This window comes from Poecilia mexicana, unplaced genomic scaffold (genome assembly GCF_051168715.1).
Source record: "Poecilia mexicana isolate PSO_F unplaced genomic scaffold, ASM5116871v1 scaffold_9, whole genome shotgun sequence".
Lineage (NCBI taxonomy): Eukaryota > Metazoa > Chordata > Actinopteri > Cyprinodontiformes > Poeciliidae > Poecilia > Poecilia mexicana.
Window position 1 is genome coordinate 4,861,169 of NW_028263378.1, and position 17,361 is coordinate 4,878,529.

General features: G+C 36.9%; 1 protein-coding gene across 1 annotated transcript; it reads left to right on the forward strand.

Annotated features, from left to right (window-relative positions):
* Window positions 1-15,119: 15,119 nt before the first annotated feature.
* On the forward strand, window positions 15,120-17,361 carry LOC106933419 (nuclear factor 7, brain-like). Its single transcript, XM_088008644.1, has one exon. It carries the CDS (start codon window positions 15,266-15,268, stop codon window positions 16,688-16,690), a length of 1,425 nt encoding a protein of 474 aa, XP_087864770.1. The 5' UTR covers window positions 15,120-15,265; the 3' UTR covers window positions 16,691-17,361.

A 17,361-nucleotide genomic window follows, 5' to 3' on the forward strand; every position in this document is an offset into this window, starting at 1 on the left:
TTCACAATAGGACTTCTCCTTTCTTCTTCATTAAGAAACATTAACTCTGATTTCGAATTATTAATTGTATAGCCTGAAAATTCACCAAATTCTTTTATTAGATGTAATAATTTAGGAATACTGATCTTCAGATTACTCATGAAAAATATAATATCATCAGCAAACAGGGAAATGAGATGATCTCTTCCTCCGATTCTAATACCAGATATTCCTGTATTTGCTCTAACAGCCATTGCCAGAGGTTCTATTGCCAATACAAAAAGTAGAGGTGACAGGGGGCAGCCCTGTCTAGTTGACCGTTGTAAATTAAAAGGTTTTGACATGTTGTTATTAGTTAAAACTTGTGCTATGGGATCAGTATATAATAGTCTTATCCATTTTATAAAGGTTTCACCCAATCCATATTTAGGGAGCACTTCAAACAGATAATCCCACTCTATTCTATCAAAAGCTTGACGTGCGTCTAATGATAACATTGCTGTGTCCTTACAATTATGTTTTTCATGCAATACATTAAGAACCCGTCTTATATTATGATAGCCTTGTCTTGTTTTAATAAATCCTTGTTGGTCATCTATTATTAAACTGGGAAGGTACTTATCTAATCTCCTAGAGAGGGCTTTACACAAAATCTTTGTATCACATCCCATAAGACTGATTCCTCTATAAGAGGAGCATTCAGTGGAGGGTTTGTCTGGTTTTAGCAAGAGAATTATTGTAGCCAACCTCAGTGACTCTGGGAGTATTCCAGCTTCATATGATTCCTCATACATGTTGAGAAGTGGTAGGATTAATTTATTTTTAAATGTTTTATAAAATTCTATTGGAAGTCCATCAGGACCTGGGGTTTTACCACTATTCATGTTGTCTATTGCTTCAGATAGATCTTCTATTGTTAAAGGACTATCTTCTACAATTTTTCTAATTTAAAAATGTAAATATTATGTTAGGTAGCAGTTCACAACACGTTTTTCCTATGTTGGAATCTTCTGAAAGGGATAATTTTGAAATGTTTATCTGTTTTGGCCTAAAATTAAACTGTACATCAACCCACTAAGAAAGTAAGATGTCTTTCTATAGCAGCACTAAACTGTTTTGGAAAACAAAGTTTTGGATTAATGCATTGCCAAAGGCAGAGAAGATAACATAAGTAACGGGTTATTTGAAAAACTGATTGTGAAGGCATTTGTAATAAGAAAAAAAAAACATCAGTATATCTGTACAGAGTTGAGAAGCTTTGTCTAAGTTTTAGGAGCTGAATTTACTGGAGGCTGTAGAATAAAATCTAAAATATTTGGAGAGGAAAATGGGCGCCTGGCTTGTTTGCAAATGCAGTTATGATTGTACAAATGTGGCTTCCCACTTTCAAAAGCATAATTAACAGGGAACACACAGGAAGGCAGCATGTGTTTGGTAAGGATGGAGAGGATGCATGCTTGTAGATGAGTTTTTTGCAGCTGCTAGAAATAAAATCCCAAGTTCCACAGATGGCGCCCCCTTTTCTGACTTATTGTCTCTTCATAAAGGACAAAAAAAAGCTCTCTGTGAGTCAGTTTGAGATCACTTCTATAATTACAACCAGTAATAGCTGTAAAGAATCCAGCAGTTCTTTCGTGTGTAATGGTTATCAGGTTTCTGAAGCCATTTTAACATGAAGAAAGGCTCCAATAAAACCGAATTGCCTGACAAGGAACTGCAGAGCTCTGCACCGGCTCGGCTCCTGCAGCTTTAATGAAAGAGTAAACCCAAAGACTTTAAAAGAAAGTGACACTACTAATTTCTGGACAGGAGACTGTCATTAATGTTATGCATTCACAACTATTATGTACAATTAGAAACCAGTTGTAGCCGAAGTTGGCACCAGATTACTAGATTGCTGACCTTTTTTCTCTGTGGAAAAAATAAATGTTTTGGTATGTTTGACATGATTCTCATCTTGGTGAGGTTATTAAACCTCACCAAGGTTTAATAAACCTTGGTGAGGTGTCTTATTGCTACTTATTGCAGTGAGGGGCTAAAGTACTACCACTTACTCTTGTCTGCAGTCTGATTGAACTGTTTCGGCCTTTGTTTGTGATGGTTAAAAACCAGGTGGGTTTAAAACCAGAGATCCAGATGGTAACTCCAAAACAAGATGAACCCGAACCAAAACCGGTCAGAAACTTGTGCACAGTGACACAACAAGTAAGTAACTGATCAAAAATATTAACCGTTTAATATTTAAAAGTTACGTCTACAGAGGGACCAAAATATAAGTTAAGTAGAAATTTTGGTAATTTAAACACCAAAATGAAAATAATTAATATAAATACTGTAATTACAAAATAAGACAAAAAGAAACATTTTCTCAAATCAGTTTCTTTCCATATAAAATTCTTGAAACTGCAGGTTTGTGTCGGTATCTGTTGAATTTTTGGTTAAAATAAGTTTGTTTTTCATCCTGATAAGTTACTCACATTGGGTAGAAATTTTACTAAAGAGTGGCGACAGTTCATAATAAAATTACTAAGTAAAAGTAAAAAGTACAGTGTAGTAAAAATACTCCTAAAATTAAATATATTCCAAAAGGTCACTCAAGTAAATATAATTAGTTACTACATAACTGTTTGCATGCATGTGCAGGGGAGTCATTTTGATTCTGAAAATTTTGGTAACTGCTTTCATTTTATGGGTGAATTCACACCAACTCTGTTTAGTCCACTTTAATCAAACTGGTTTGTTTTTTATAGAAAGTCCGGTTTGTTTGGGGAGGTGTGAATGTGCAATTGCACTCTGATGCGGACCAAAAACTCTGGTCCACCTACAAACCGAGCTCTCGGTTTGGTTGTAATTGACTCTGATCTGGTTTGAAAGCATGTGAATGCCAAGTGGACCGGAGACCGCTCCAAAACCAGGAAGCTGACAATAACGTAAGGCATTCTGGGTAAATACAACCAAAAAAACAAAACAAAAAAAAACATGCGAGTCGAGCGGTTGTGGGAGAAATCACTCGTGTTTTCGTTTTTTTTAAACCAAAAACAAAAAAGAAATCCTACAACCACTAAAATCAGAATTTTGTTTACATTTTGTGAAGAAGAAAGTTGGGCTCATGTCTTCTTTAGAGGTTTTCCTGTTGTTTCAGTCAGTGGCTGTTGCTGCAGCGCCACCACAGGTGAGGAGGTGAACATGATTATCTCATATTGAACCTACCTGTTCAATAGGTTTACCTTTTTTCCAAAGAAAATATGTCAACCTATTGAACAGGTTTTTCAATAGCTTGGATTGTTTGACTCAGTACAGCGTGAAAGTGAACTGCACCAGCTCAAAATGTTATAACAGTTGTAATTTTGGTCCCAGATCAGATGGAGTCTATCAAACATTGGTTGGGTGACGGCAGAAGCCCAGGGAACCAGAGCTGTAAGAACCGGCACTGCTTCTCTGCATGAACTCAAATAATTTCAATAATTTTTTTAAGATTTAGCACCGTTTCTTTTAAGTATACAGCTCTGGAAAAATATTAGAGTATTGCAAAATTATCAGTTTCTCTGACTTTGCTTCTTATAGGTAGATGTGAATATTGTTTTATTCTATACTGACAACATGTCTCTGAAGTTACAAGCAAAAATGTAGTATTTGTGTAGAAAATGAGAAATGGTCAAAATAATGAAAAGATGCAGTGCTTTCAGACCTCAAATAATGAAAAGAAAATAAGTTAATCATTTAGAAACAACAATTCTAATGTTTTAACTCAGGAAGAGTTGATGGTTATTTGGTGGAATAGTCATAAGGTTTTCAACGGGGGTCAGTGCAGTGGGCTCTCAGTTTTTTCCAGAGCTGTATGTCTTGGTAGAGGTGAAAAAGGGAACAAATTCAACATGTGAGAGGATGTTGACACCCTGGACAATCCACCATAGGGTTTTTTTCCTTTAACATGCAAACGCCACACAGAAAGGCCAAAAACAAAACCTGCCACCTTCTCGGTTCCTGCAGGTTGTACAACAGGTTCCACTTTGCTTGATTTATTTCATACCAACACAACCAAATGAAAACCTGATTTCCTTCTGGTATGCTGAAGTTGTTAGGTTTATAGTGACATCTGCTTTCATGGGTATGTAGTTACTCTTCACCTTTTAATAAAGGAACATTCCAAAAAAATAAAAAAAAAATGTGGTTGTGTCTTATTTACCGACTTTGCCAAACCTATTAGGCAATTTCAGCTTCAGGCAAACATCTGAGAAGAATTTGTGCTTGAATCTCAGATCTACTGGGGCTGATTATGACACATTTTAACGTGTTGGAATCGACCTTTTCAGGCTTCATGTTTGAACAACTTCTTTTTCTCTCTCTGCGTTGCTTCAGCTGTTGTCCTTGTTCCAATTATATAAACAAGATACTTTGTTTTCCCCACAGATGGTCTCTACATATTCTCCCCTCCATATTATTTAATTTTTTTACAAGAAGTGGCCGTGCTCCAACACATGACGGAGGCTCCCAATTAGAAAAGAAATTAGGATCTGAGTCACTGCCAAGTCCAGTAAATATAAAGGAACCCGAGAAGGAGCAAAGACAGGAGTTTCACATAAATCAGCAGGTTAACAACGATGAATAAAATATTAGAACAAAGCAAATGTAAAAAGTAAGATGGGACAATCAGGGCGTGAAGGAATGGGACCTGGTTGTGCTATATCTGATTAATCTAAGTGGAAAAAAGTCAAATAAAACTCTGGTTTGCAAATCATTTAAGCAAACAATAATCTAGTTACACTATCTACAGCAGATAGATCTATGCAGCTCATAACGTCTGTATGAAAAACATTTTAAAAAATCCAAACTATTCCTTTAAAATAGGTTAGAGTCCTTGTCAAACGGCGTTTTGACTAAAGTCCAAAGGGTTGGAGTCCCAGTTGACGGCGTCTCAACTAAAGTTCTACAGCTTTTTATTTCTCTTTCTCACTGTTTACGTTTTAATGATGTTTTTAAAAATCTCTTTCTCTTTCTCACTGTTTATTACATGCTGTTTTTATTTTAGTTATGTAAAGCACTTTGAAATGCCTTGCTGCTGAAATGTGCTATACAAATAAAATTTGATTGATTGATTGATTTAAAATAACTTTTTCAAACTTATTTTCTCTTTCTAGAAATTACTTTGTCCTTAAAGTTTGTTGATTAGAATGCAAATTTTTCTTCATCATCACTTCAAACAAAACAAAACAAAAAACAAAACAAAACAAGTTTAATATTACAGGAAAAACAATAGTCTTTTCCAGCTTAATGTAAGCAAAATTCAAGTTTCTGGAAATGTTAATTTAATTTTTTTAAAGTTATTTTAACACACGTTAAACACATGCAAATGTAGCATTTGAAGAACCATTACAACAAATCTTTGCTGGACATTAAGTTAATGTTTTTGGAAACAGCAACAGTTTTAAAAAGGCTGTTTTAACACATTTAAATGCAGCATTTAAAGAACCATGACAACAAATCTTTGTAGTTTTACTATTCCGTCATGCGCTTAAAGATTTAGAAGAGATGTAAAAGTAAATAAATACAAACATAAATAGATAAATAAATAAAATAAATAATGTTTATGACCGAAGAAAAATATCTAAATGTTCATCTCAGTCAGTTGTTTTTGCCATTTTTCCTTTTGTCCAGGTGAACTCAAGCAGAAGATCTTTAGAAATGAAAAACTGTTGTGTTTGCCATCTGGTGGTCCGTTTTCTGTAGAAGCTGATTAAATCATGTAAAGATTATCTCAGCTGACTTCTAAGCTCTTTGGATCAGAATTCAAAAACCGTTAAGTATCAACAAAAGGAGGCGATCGAGATATGTTTCTGCATGGAGGCTCAGTGAGCCAATGCAGAGCTGTTGTTTGCATGTGTGTGACGGGGGTTAATTGTTGGGCTGGCTCCGACCTGCGTTACTCATGAGAAAAGCTTGAAAACACGTCCAGATTTCAGGTTGTGTTTATGTAACAGATCTGAAGTGAATGAGGGGAAGCAGCCGTGAGATAAAACTGGAAGAAACGACATTTTTCCCTCAGGTTTGCAGGTCTTTGTTCACTTCTGATGGGATTTACAAAGCTCATGAACCTACTCTGTTAAGAACTGTTTTAACATGTAATACCAGGGATAACCACTAGGTTTCACTAGGAAATTCTCCTACAGTTTTCTGTTTAAAGCTACGGTGTGTAACTTTAAAAAAAAATTCTGTTTTTTTTTTACATATCTCTACAAACAATCTGTTAAAAATCAAGCTCCTATGCCTTCTCTCTAAAGGGATCTGCAAAAATGCACCACTCCAGGTCAAAAACAACCAAACAGAGTCAGGAGGAGGGTCTTAGCGCTGCCAATCACTTTTGTGTACTCGCTGCTTATGAAAGAGTGGGAGCACATCAGACATGAAATGCATGATTTAAAGATGCAGCACAACATTTCCTTTCATTTCTTTACATATAAACCCTTACCAAACCAAACAAAACAAGATGTTTTGCTTGGTTTGGTAAGGAGTTCCTTAGCTACGAATGCTTTTAGGAACGTCTAAGTCCCAGCAGATAAAAGGGCCCGGTTTTACTCTGGATCATTCAGACGAGAGAAACAGTTTTGTTCCAAAATAAATTTTAAATATTTATGACATAACTTATTACCTCTGTTCAGTATTATTCTAATTCAGGGAGTTCAGTCTTGCTTGTCAAAGTTACCTTTTCTTGACGACTTGATTTGATTCTGGGTCTTATGGCCACATGAGTTTGTTGTTAAATGTGCAGCATAAATAAACCTCAGTTGATTTATCTGTTAAAACTGTTTGACAAAAATTAATTCATCTGTTTGATATCAATATGTATGATCTGACTCTGGTGTAAAATCTAGTAAAGATTCTGGGATTTGTTTGAAATCTTCTAAACATTTATCCTCAACGCCTTGAAGTGGATGAGTGTAAGTGTTTAAACCAGCGTGAGTATCAAGTTCTGGCCTGGAAACAACATCCAACAAAACATTTGGAACCTTTTTGCTAAATGAAGATCATATGCTGAGGTTCAAAGACGCAGAACAGCCTATAAACATGGGATTAAAAATACATAATCTGTGTTTCATCAAATATGTCAAATGTTAAAAATTCAAACACGTATTAGGGAGTAGTTAAAGATGTGGATTCACATAGTTTTGATGCGGTAGTGAGTATGTAGTGCAGCTGGAAGGGTCCGACTCAAGTAGATCAATGTGGTTTATTGATATATGCACATATATGTATATATATTTTAGAAAAGCAGCAGCTTTAAGCCACAAAGGAACATGATACACTCAGCTTTGATGTACAGTTGTGACCTGATTTTTCAGTACATCAAACCTCTAACAATAAAACAAGAACTGAACTCTCACCCAGAACTAAAAGGATTTAATCCTCAATAAAATAATATTATTGATGCGAGTTAAAACAAGCACGTCCAAGTTTTTTGTCATGAGTCAAAAATGCTGGTGGGCAAAAAAAAGTACAAAAAACCCCAAACAAAAACCTCCTGGAAATCAAGCAAGTCTGATGGGGAGTTTTAGCTCCAACCACCTCCCCATTAACTCTGACCAGCTTCCCTGAAGAAACACCAACAAAACGTTTTAGTTTTGTTTGCAGAGAGCTGACTAAAACAGTTACGTCAGATTCTCCTACCCGAGCTGTGGATCTCTGCAGCTCTCCCAGTTACCAGGCACCTTTTGGCTGCTTTTCTCATTGGTCAGTTTAGGTAAATATAAATGCATGCCGCCAGTTTTTTTTTTTTTTATTTGTGGAAAAAAAGAAAAAAGCAGATATACTTTTTTATTTCACAATTATGTGTTACTTTGTGTTTATCTGTCACATAAAATCTAATTAAAATTAAATATGTTGAAGTTTGCTGTTGCAATGTGACCAGATGCAGAAAAAGTCAAGGGATGGGCTCTGTTTTGTATTAATTTAAAATTAGATTTGATTTTGGGATTAAGTTTGTCACTGGTTATTTGGAAATATGAGAAAAACAAAACAAAACAAAACAGAGAAACCCTCCAAAACCCAAAGTCTGTCTTCACAATCAGGAGTCATTGTCTGATTTTTCCCACCATGTAAGAATTGTTCTGGCTCTTTAACATGACTGTAATGATGAAAAGTCCAAAACAACCCATAGCAGGAGCCTTTTATCTCTGAAACAACAGCTGACACAAGCTTAAAAACAAGAAAACTCGTTATTTGACCACAGAGGATGATGAAGCGTCACGTCCCTAAAGCAGAAAACCAAATTTAACAACAGCAGCTCAGTTTTCTGGTTTGTTTTGATCTCCTGTCTCTCCGCCTCCACCGCTGCAGCTCCTTTTTGTTGTGGCGAGGCCCGTCATGGGTCGACTGGGTTCACGCCGTCTTCAGAGAACGAGAGGCGAAGGCCACTAATGACCCCCCTCCAGGGCCCGGTTTCTAAGCTGCAGCCAGCTAACGACAGCAGAGGCCGGCCGCCTCCATCCACACATCTGGTTTGCGTTAAATGGACACATGTGGACCTTGTTTTGGGAAGTGCGACTGACGCGCATCCGAGCAGCCGTAATGAAAAGAGGTTTTCTGAGGCATGAGTTTTCAGTAGGAGACGAACTCTGACAGGAAGTGCATGATGTGGCTAAAAGCTTATCATTAACGATAACAACCTGAGTAAATCTGGGATGTGAAGATCAGCCCTGTTTAGTCTCCAGCATTTAAATCTCATGCCATGACTCAAGGACAAACGGAGGATGATAGTTTGTTTTATTTGTTGCTGGAATCAAAGTTTGACCTTTTTTTAAATTCTATTTTACGACCATATTAATGTAACAACTGGACCACCATGAAGAAGCAATGACCAAACATTTACAGGTGCTGGTCATAAAATTAGAATATTGTGATAAAGTTCATTATTTTCCATAATGTCATGATAAAAATTAAATTGTCATATATTTTAGATTCATTGCACACCAACTGAAATATTTCAGGTCTTTTATTGTTTTAATTTTGATGATTTTGGCAAACAGCTCTTGAAAACCCAAAATCCCTGTCTCAAAAAATTAGAATATTATGAAAAGGTTCTCTGAACGAGCAATAAAAATAATCATCTGAATCAACAAAGTAACTCTAAACACCTGAAAAAGATTCCTGAGGCCTTTAAAAACTCCCAGCCTGGTTCATTACTCAAAACCGCAATCATGGGTCAGATTGCTGACCTGACTGCTGTCCAGAAGGCCATCACTGACATCCTCAAGCAAGAGGGTGAGAAACGGAAAGAAATTTCTGAACGAATCGGCTGTTTGCAGAGTGTTATATCAAGGCACCTCAGTGGGAAGTCAGTAGGAAGGAAAAAGTGTGGCAGAAAACGCTACACAACGAGAAGAGGTGACCGGACCCTGAGGAAGATTGTGGAGAAGGGCCGATTCCAGACCAAATTAAATTTTCATCTCCATAAAACTTTTCAGCAGATGGAAGCATGAAGTGCTCCAAAATGTTCTGATAGCTGCTGCCTTGATCCTGCCCTTGATAAAACACAGTGGACCAACACCAGCAGCTGACATGGCACCCAGACCATCACTGACTGTGGGTACTTGACACTGGACTTCTGGCATTTTGGCATTTCCTTCTCCCCAGTCTTCCTCCAGAGTCTGGCACTTTGATTTCCGAATGACATGCAAAGTTTGCTTTCATCCGAAAAAAGTACTTTGGACCACTGAACAACAGTGGTCCAAAGTGCTGCTTCTCTGTAGCCCAGGTCCGGTGCTTCTGCCGCTGTTTCTGGTTCAAAAGTGGCTTGACCTTTGACCTGGGGAATGCAGCACCTGTAGCCCATTTCCTGCACTCGCCTGTGCACAGTGGCTCTGGATGTTTCTACTCCAGACTCAGTCCACTGCTTCCCCCAAGGTCTGGAATCGGCCCTTCTCCACAATCTTCCTCAGGGTCCGGTCACCTCTTCTCGTTGTGCAGCGTTTTCTGCCACACTTTTTCCTTCCTACTGACTTCCCACTGAGGTGCCTTGATATAACACTCTGCAAACAGCCGATTCGTTCAGAAATTTCTTTCCGTTTCTCACCCTCTTGCTTGAGGATGTCAGTGATGGCCTTCTGGACAGCAGTCAGGTCAGCAATCTGACCCATGATTGCGGTTTTGAGTAATGAACCAGGCTGGGAGTTTTTAAAGGCCTCAGGAATCTTTTTCAGGTGTTTAGAGTTATTTTGTTGATTCAGATGATTATTTTTATTGCTCGTTCAGAGAACCTTTTCATAATATTCTAATTTTTTGAGACAGGGATTTTGGGTTTTCAAGAGCTGTTTGCCAAAATCATCAAAATTAAAACAATAAAAGACCTGAAATATTTCAGTTGGTGTGCAATGAATCTAAACTATATGACAATTTAATTTTTATCATGACATTATGGAAAATAATGAACTTTATCACAATATTCTAATTTTATGACCAGCACCTGTAAACACGTTTCTTTGTGTTATCATCATATGTATAAATGAAAAAAGCATGTATTCATCCCCGTTTCATATGATACCCCTAAATAAAACCCAGTTCAACCACTAATATCCAACCACTAATATCCCAATCATTTAATTAAAATATAGTCAACTTTGTGTGTTTTTATTTCACTATAAATGCAGATATTCACTGAAGGCATTTGAGGTTTGTTTAAGAACATCAATGAGCAAATAACATCATAAAGACTAAGGATGACAGCAGAAGGTCAGCAAAAGGTTCTGGAGAAGCTTAAAGAAGGTCAGGTTGTAAAATAATTTCCCAGTTAGAACCATTAGAGAGGAACCGACCAGGACGTGGATGTCCACTTAAACCAACAGGAGAGCATTAATCAGTCCCTCCAGGATGCTGACATGTTTTTTGTTATGGTCAAAGTTGCAGTTTTTTAGCTTTATTTTTGCAATAACGTATCTTACAAAAAAGTTAAAATTGGTGCACATGACCTTCCCTTTCGTTCTCTTTTTCCACATCAAGTAAATTTCTCCTTACCTGAAAAGATCCTGCGTTATCGTCCTGCTGCTGGACTCTGTTGTTTCCTCCCTGACTCTTTGTTCTTCCTGTTGTGGTATTAAATATTTATTTTAAATATATGCAAAGCAACAGTGAGCACAACTTGTGCACAGAAATCAAAGTGGATTGGATTTATACATCACATTAACTGACTAGTAAGGAATGTAAAACAGATAACATTACTGCAAAACACAAAATCTTACCTCTTTCAAGAAATTAGACCAAAACTAATTTATATGTAACTTTTCAGCAAGAGATAAGAACTTTGTTTTAAGACCGTAATTCCTTAATATTGATTTAAAAAAAGTAATTATTCTTTATTGGCAGATTATTTCACTTATACCAAGACGAGATATTCTGCCAATGGAACTACAACTTTTTCATAAATATTAAGGAATTGTGAGAACAAACTCCTATATCTTGCTGAAATGTTACTTGTAAGTTAGTTTTGTCTAATTTCAAGTGTACTAAGATATTTGCATAGAAACTAGATCAAAATTACTTGGTAAGATTTTGTGTGTTTGCAGTGAACATTAGCATTCTTAGTAACGAGCATAATATCGTGATCTTCCTTAAATAATGACCTATATGTAATTTTTCCACAAGTTATCTTGGTAAAACAATCACCACCCCTTTCTTTCCAAAATATGTTTTAGGGGGAAAAATTTATCACTTCTGGAAAAAGAGTCAGGCCAGGTGACAATGTGAAATGAAGACATAGTTTATTCATCATTTAGCTAAAGTTATCTAAATGCAACAACATTACTCAACTTACTTGGTTTCTTTAGAAGCAAACTCAGCAAAGATTTTTGCATTTTGGCTCTGGCTAATTGTTGAACATGGCACACACTAAAGCTCGGTTTAGCAGCAAGTTCCCCTCTGTCATCAGACCACAGGTGAAACACCGGCGTCAGCATGTTTATGCTCCTGGTGCGTTTGAAGACGGCTTGGAAAATTACATTACCACATCTTAGCAACCGATTAAATAGTTGTACAACTGTTAGTAATGCACTCTGCAAAGCTGCCCTTTATGGAAGAGTGGCCAAACCAAAACCTGAAAAACAAAACAAAACAAAAACAAAAAAAAAAACAACAAAACAACAAAACAAAACAAAACAAAACAATGTTTTTTGCTGTAAATAACATCCTCCCATTATTTAGGATGCTCCTGGAAGATGTCCTATTGATGGAGTACAATCACAAAACAATGGTTATGGATTTATCCAGGCTTATCAGAACATCTGGAATTTAATAAAAGTTAGTCTCATCAGATGAACTGGGTTAGCAACAGATGACAGTGTTCTATGTATAGGTATGGAGGTAAAGCAGAGGACCTTTTCATAGACACGGGGAAGCAACTCTGTATTTTCTGTGGTTAATGGGGACACATTATAGTTGAGCAGGAGGGGAAGGAGCAGAAGGTCACCTAACCAGTGCTGGTCCTCTGTTACCAATCACATCATTTACACATGTTCCAACAGCTGTTAAATACAGAAAATGGAGACTAGAAATAGTTGTTCTGCTGTTGTTTTGCTGTCCCTTTTAAAGCAGCACTCCTATGGACCACACATAATCTGTCTGAAAACATCTGAATCCAGACACTTCTGTGTTTGGTCTTCTTCTATATACTAGGAAATATTATATCTCTGGGTTGCACAATTCACTTAGACAAGAAATAACTGTGTGAGAGGTTATAGTCCTCATAAGTCACATAAACCAGACAATGTCCCCATAAGTCATATAAATCAGATTGTAGCCTTAGTTAATATCTCAATAGATGGATGTTTTTCTGAAAGGATGAAACCAAAACTGTTTGAGTCTCAGGCCTCTGGAGCCTTTAAAATGCATTGTACCTATTTATCCTATTTTTTGCCATATGTCCTCATATTACATGAAAACACGTATGTGTGTGTGTGCACGTCTGAGCGTGTGTGCATGTGTTTGTGTAGGTACTTGTACATACTGCATATATAGGACTACTTTCATTACATTTACCAAAAAAGGGAGGTCATTGTGGAAAATAAGGGCCTCTTTCTGGTACTCAGTTTTTGCACTTCTACTGTGCTCTACTTGTTAGATTTAGTGGTCAAGTTTTAAATCACAACAATTTTATTTCCTTAATTTCCAGAATCATTTTATATTCACCCCCCCAAAAATGACATTTTTCTAAATGCAGTTTTGTTATGCCTCATAGTTAACTGCAACAGAACTTGCTACAGATCACACACAAATAAAAGTACAAATATTGTAACAAAACCATTGACATGCAGCTTCCTGCACTCTCCCTGTTATTTTTCGTGAGATGTCTGCTGATAAGCAAACACTGAACTGGAAATGTATTGCTTGTGGGATGAAAAAAGTTCGGAACTTTTATTATTCTGCAGCAGCAGCTTAAAGTTTTGGAGAAATTATTGCTTTTGCGTGATTTTGTGAATAACAAGAGAAACAAAACTTTCAGCTTTGATGTTTTCACAGCACCACCTACAGGAGACAAATACACACAGCAGAGATAAATCACATTTATGGAAAATATCACTGATACTGCAGATGCATATCACTGCATTTCATAAAATAGATGTTGGTCAGTGAGACAAGACAATTTACTATTTATAATCAGACCTGGAAGGTCCTACTAAGGCAGTTTTAACAACAATCACAAACAATCAGAAGTGTAATGGTGACGGCTTTATTCAGGTTTATCAGAACATCCTGGGATTTAATGAGTTTTTCTTATCAGATGAACTGGCGTAGCTGCAGATCCCAGTGTTGCTCTTTTTTATAGTTATGGAGGTAAAGTAGAAGTTTATTTATAGGGGACCATTTCATAGAGACAGGGGAGCAACTATGTATTTTCTGATGCCACAGAATAGAGAAATTTCACAAAGGATTTTACAAAAGTGGGAATACAACAAAATACACAGCAATGTATGATACAGAAAACAGAACACGATACAATCAGAAAAGTTTGTATCATTTTCTTCTAAAATTTTCTACAGAATCTAAACTATGTAGAAATAGAAGCAGAGCTGTCCACATTCTGGATCTCCTCAGGTTCTGAACTGGGTCCACAGAACCACTAGAAAGTTCTGATTAGATAAACTCAAACTAGCAGGAGCTCATCTAATCATTGGTTGTTTAAATGACGAACAGTGAACCTACCTCTTTCTCAAAGACTCTGTGAAGTCTCAACATTTTCCAGATTTTCAGTGAAACAAATTTTCAGAAAAGTGAGGTGAGAACATCAAGCATCAGTTTTTCTTGTTTCTCACATTAAACTGAAAGACTCGGTCTACTGACTTCATGTTCTGGTCTTTTCATCATCAAAAACTTCCTGCAGAAAGTTGTTCTGCTCAATAAAGTTCAAAACTATCTCTTATCCTAAACTGGAATTTATCCGGGTTGAAATAAATAAACAAATAAGTAAAATGAGATCAGGATGGATCAACATTTAAATAAAGCTGCAACTGAAAACATATGAGAAAATATAAAAATTATTTGTTATATTACGTTTATTAAAATTATTGGAAGAATAATTTCAGACATTTTTTCTCAGATTTATGTAATTTTCTGTTTCACTGGTTCATCTCTTCATATTCACATTACTAATACAAAATATTCTGTTACTGTTTTGTGTTAAATACCCATTATTTATGAACATCACAGCTTCTTATTAATCTGAGGAAGGATAAACAGATAACTACAATAATTGATGAACATCATCTGATCAATGATGGTCAGATGATGGGCAGAAAAAAACTCTTTTTTTCCACTCGGATGTGGATCTTTAATTAGGCTTTTGATATTATGGTTCAACTGAAACTATTAATTTTTTTAAACATTGACTTAAATAAATAATTTATTTTTAGGCAAAATGCCTGTTATTTTCCTTATAAATATATTTTTATGTTTATTTTGGAATATTAAAGTAGATTACAATGTGGGAGAGTAAAGTTAATGACATGTTTAACTTTACATGAATACTAAATTAACAAATATCCTCTATTTTATTGCAAGTTCAGATAAGTAGCTTCATGTTTAGCTGTCAAAGATGTTCCTACAGCACCACCTGCTGGACATGAACTCAATTCCAGATTTTTTTTTTTTATTTAACACGTGACTTACAGACTAAAGAAACTGAAAGTAATTTCAGGCGTTATTGGACTCATCTGTGAGACGCTGGGTATTAGATCTCTGCTGAAGATTTTTTCAAAGAAACTGCTGAAACTTTTGGTGAGTCTGACTGTTGAAATATTTTGACAAAATGGCAGAGAGAGCTCTTTTTGAAAGTTTCCTGAGCTGCCATGTTTGTTCAGAGACTTTCAGAGATCCTGTGTCTCTGAGCTGCAACCACAGCTTCTGTTCAAGTTGCCTGCAAAAATTCTGGGAACAAACTGGAAACAAGAACTGTCCCATCTGTAAACGATCGTCCAAGGAGGATCCGTCCATCAACTTCTCCCTCAAAGAACTCGCTGATTTGTTTGGTGAGAAGCTGAAAGGAGCTTCAACTGAGATGGAAAGAGAAAAGAAGAAAGAGAAGGTGGTGTGTGAGAAACACTCAGAGGTTCCTTATTGGTTCTGTGAAGACGAGCAGAGAGCTGTGTGTCCTGTCTGTGAGTTTTCTCTCCACCAGAGTCACAAAGTGGTTCCTATAGAAGAAGCAGTCAGTGAGCTGAAGGAGCAGCTGAAATCTGACTTAAAGTCTCTGCAGGACAAGAGGAACAAACACAAACAAGTAGAGAAAACATACGATGATGTGATTCAACACTCCAAGAAGCAGGTGTTGTCCACAGAGAGACAGATCAGAGCAGAGTTCAACAAGCTCCACCAGTTCCTGAGAGAGGAAGAGGAGTCCAGACTGGCAGCTCTGAGGGAGGAAGAGGAGCAGAAGAGGAAGACTATCATGGGAGAGATGAAGAGGATTAAGGAGCAGATCTCCTCTCTGTCAGACAGCATCTCTGCTGTTGAAGAAGAGCTGCAGAAAGACAACGTGTCGTTCCTCAGCAGTTATGAAGCCACTCAGAGCAGAGCCAGAGGTCAGAGGTCACTGCCAGATCCACAGGTGGTCTCAGGAGCTCTGATAGATGTGGCCAAACACCTGGGCAACCTGTCCTTCAGAGTCTGGGAGAAGATGAAGGACAAGGTGAAGTTCACTCCTGTCATTCTGGACCCAAACACTGCAAATGGATGGATCCATCTGTCTGATGATCTGACCAGTTTGAGACGTGGAGACACAGAGCAGCAGCTTCCTGATAATCCAGAAAGAAACACTAAATACTGGAATGTTTTTGGTTCTGAGGGCTTCAAGTCAGGGAAACACAGCTGGAATGTGGAGGTGGGAGATCATCCTCGCTGGACTGCTGGTTTGGCTAAAGAGTCTGTGGACAGGAAGGGAGAGAGACATGCTTCACCAGAAAATGGAATCTGGTGTTTACTGCATCATGATGGAAAATACACTAATGGAGTTGGTGAGACTCTCAAACTGAAGAAGAGACTCCAGAGGATCAGAGTCCAGTTGGACTATGACATGGGGACAGTGTCCTTCTACGACTATGAAGACATGACTCTCATCTACACTCACAGAGACACTTTCACTGAGAAACTCTTCCCTTATTTTAACGTTTCCCCAGCAGGTGATGCCAAAACGCCTGATCTCAAAATCTGTCAACTAAGATTTATTTTTAAATAAAGTGCAAAGTTTTGTTTTTGTTTTTATTTTTACCAAATTAATCTAAATGAATTCTGGGACCTTGTAAAATTCAGAACTATACAATTCATGGTTACAGTATTGAACCATCAACTTCCACACAATGTTCAAAAATGTTTTGTGACAGAGAGAGGGGTTACAATTTAAGCGGAGAAGGAAATTTAAAAAAACAGTCATAAGAGTTTTTTTTTTTTATATCAGTGTGTGGTGGATTCATGGAATGGATTAAATGATGAGTTTAAACAACGTACAATTATCTGTAAGGATTTGTTTCTTTCTGTGTGTTTATTTTGGTTTTCTGTGTCAATTGAGTCTCCCTGTTGTCCTGCCTACCCTTTGATTGCTCCCAGCTGTGTCTCATTCCCTTGACTGCTCTCTGTGTATTTAAGTTCACCCCTGTTTCTTATTTCCTTGTCTTGTCTGTTAGTTGTGTTATTCTGTCCAGTTGCTACCTTCTGCTCACCTGTGCTGCCTGGATTTTGTGCTTATTTTTCATTAAATCTCTATTTCTCTCACCATAACCTGGGTCCATTGTGTCAGTCTGTTTGCTGACTGACTTCATAATATTTTAATGTTACGTTTTTATAGTGCAAATCACTTTGAACTTCCTTGTGGCTGAAACATATTACACAAATAAACTTGATTTGACTTGA

What these genes read in the sequence shown, in the direction of transcription:
- LOC106933419 (XM_088008644.1), top strand. Translation starts at nt 15,266, where the DNA reads ATGGCAGAGAGAGCTCTTTTTGAAAGTTTCCTGAGCTGCCATGTTTGT.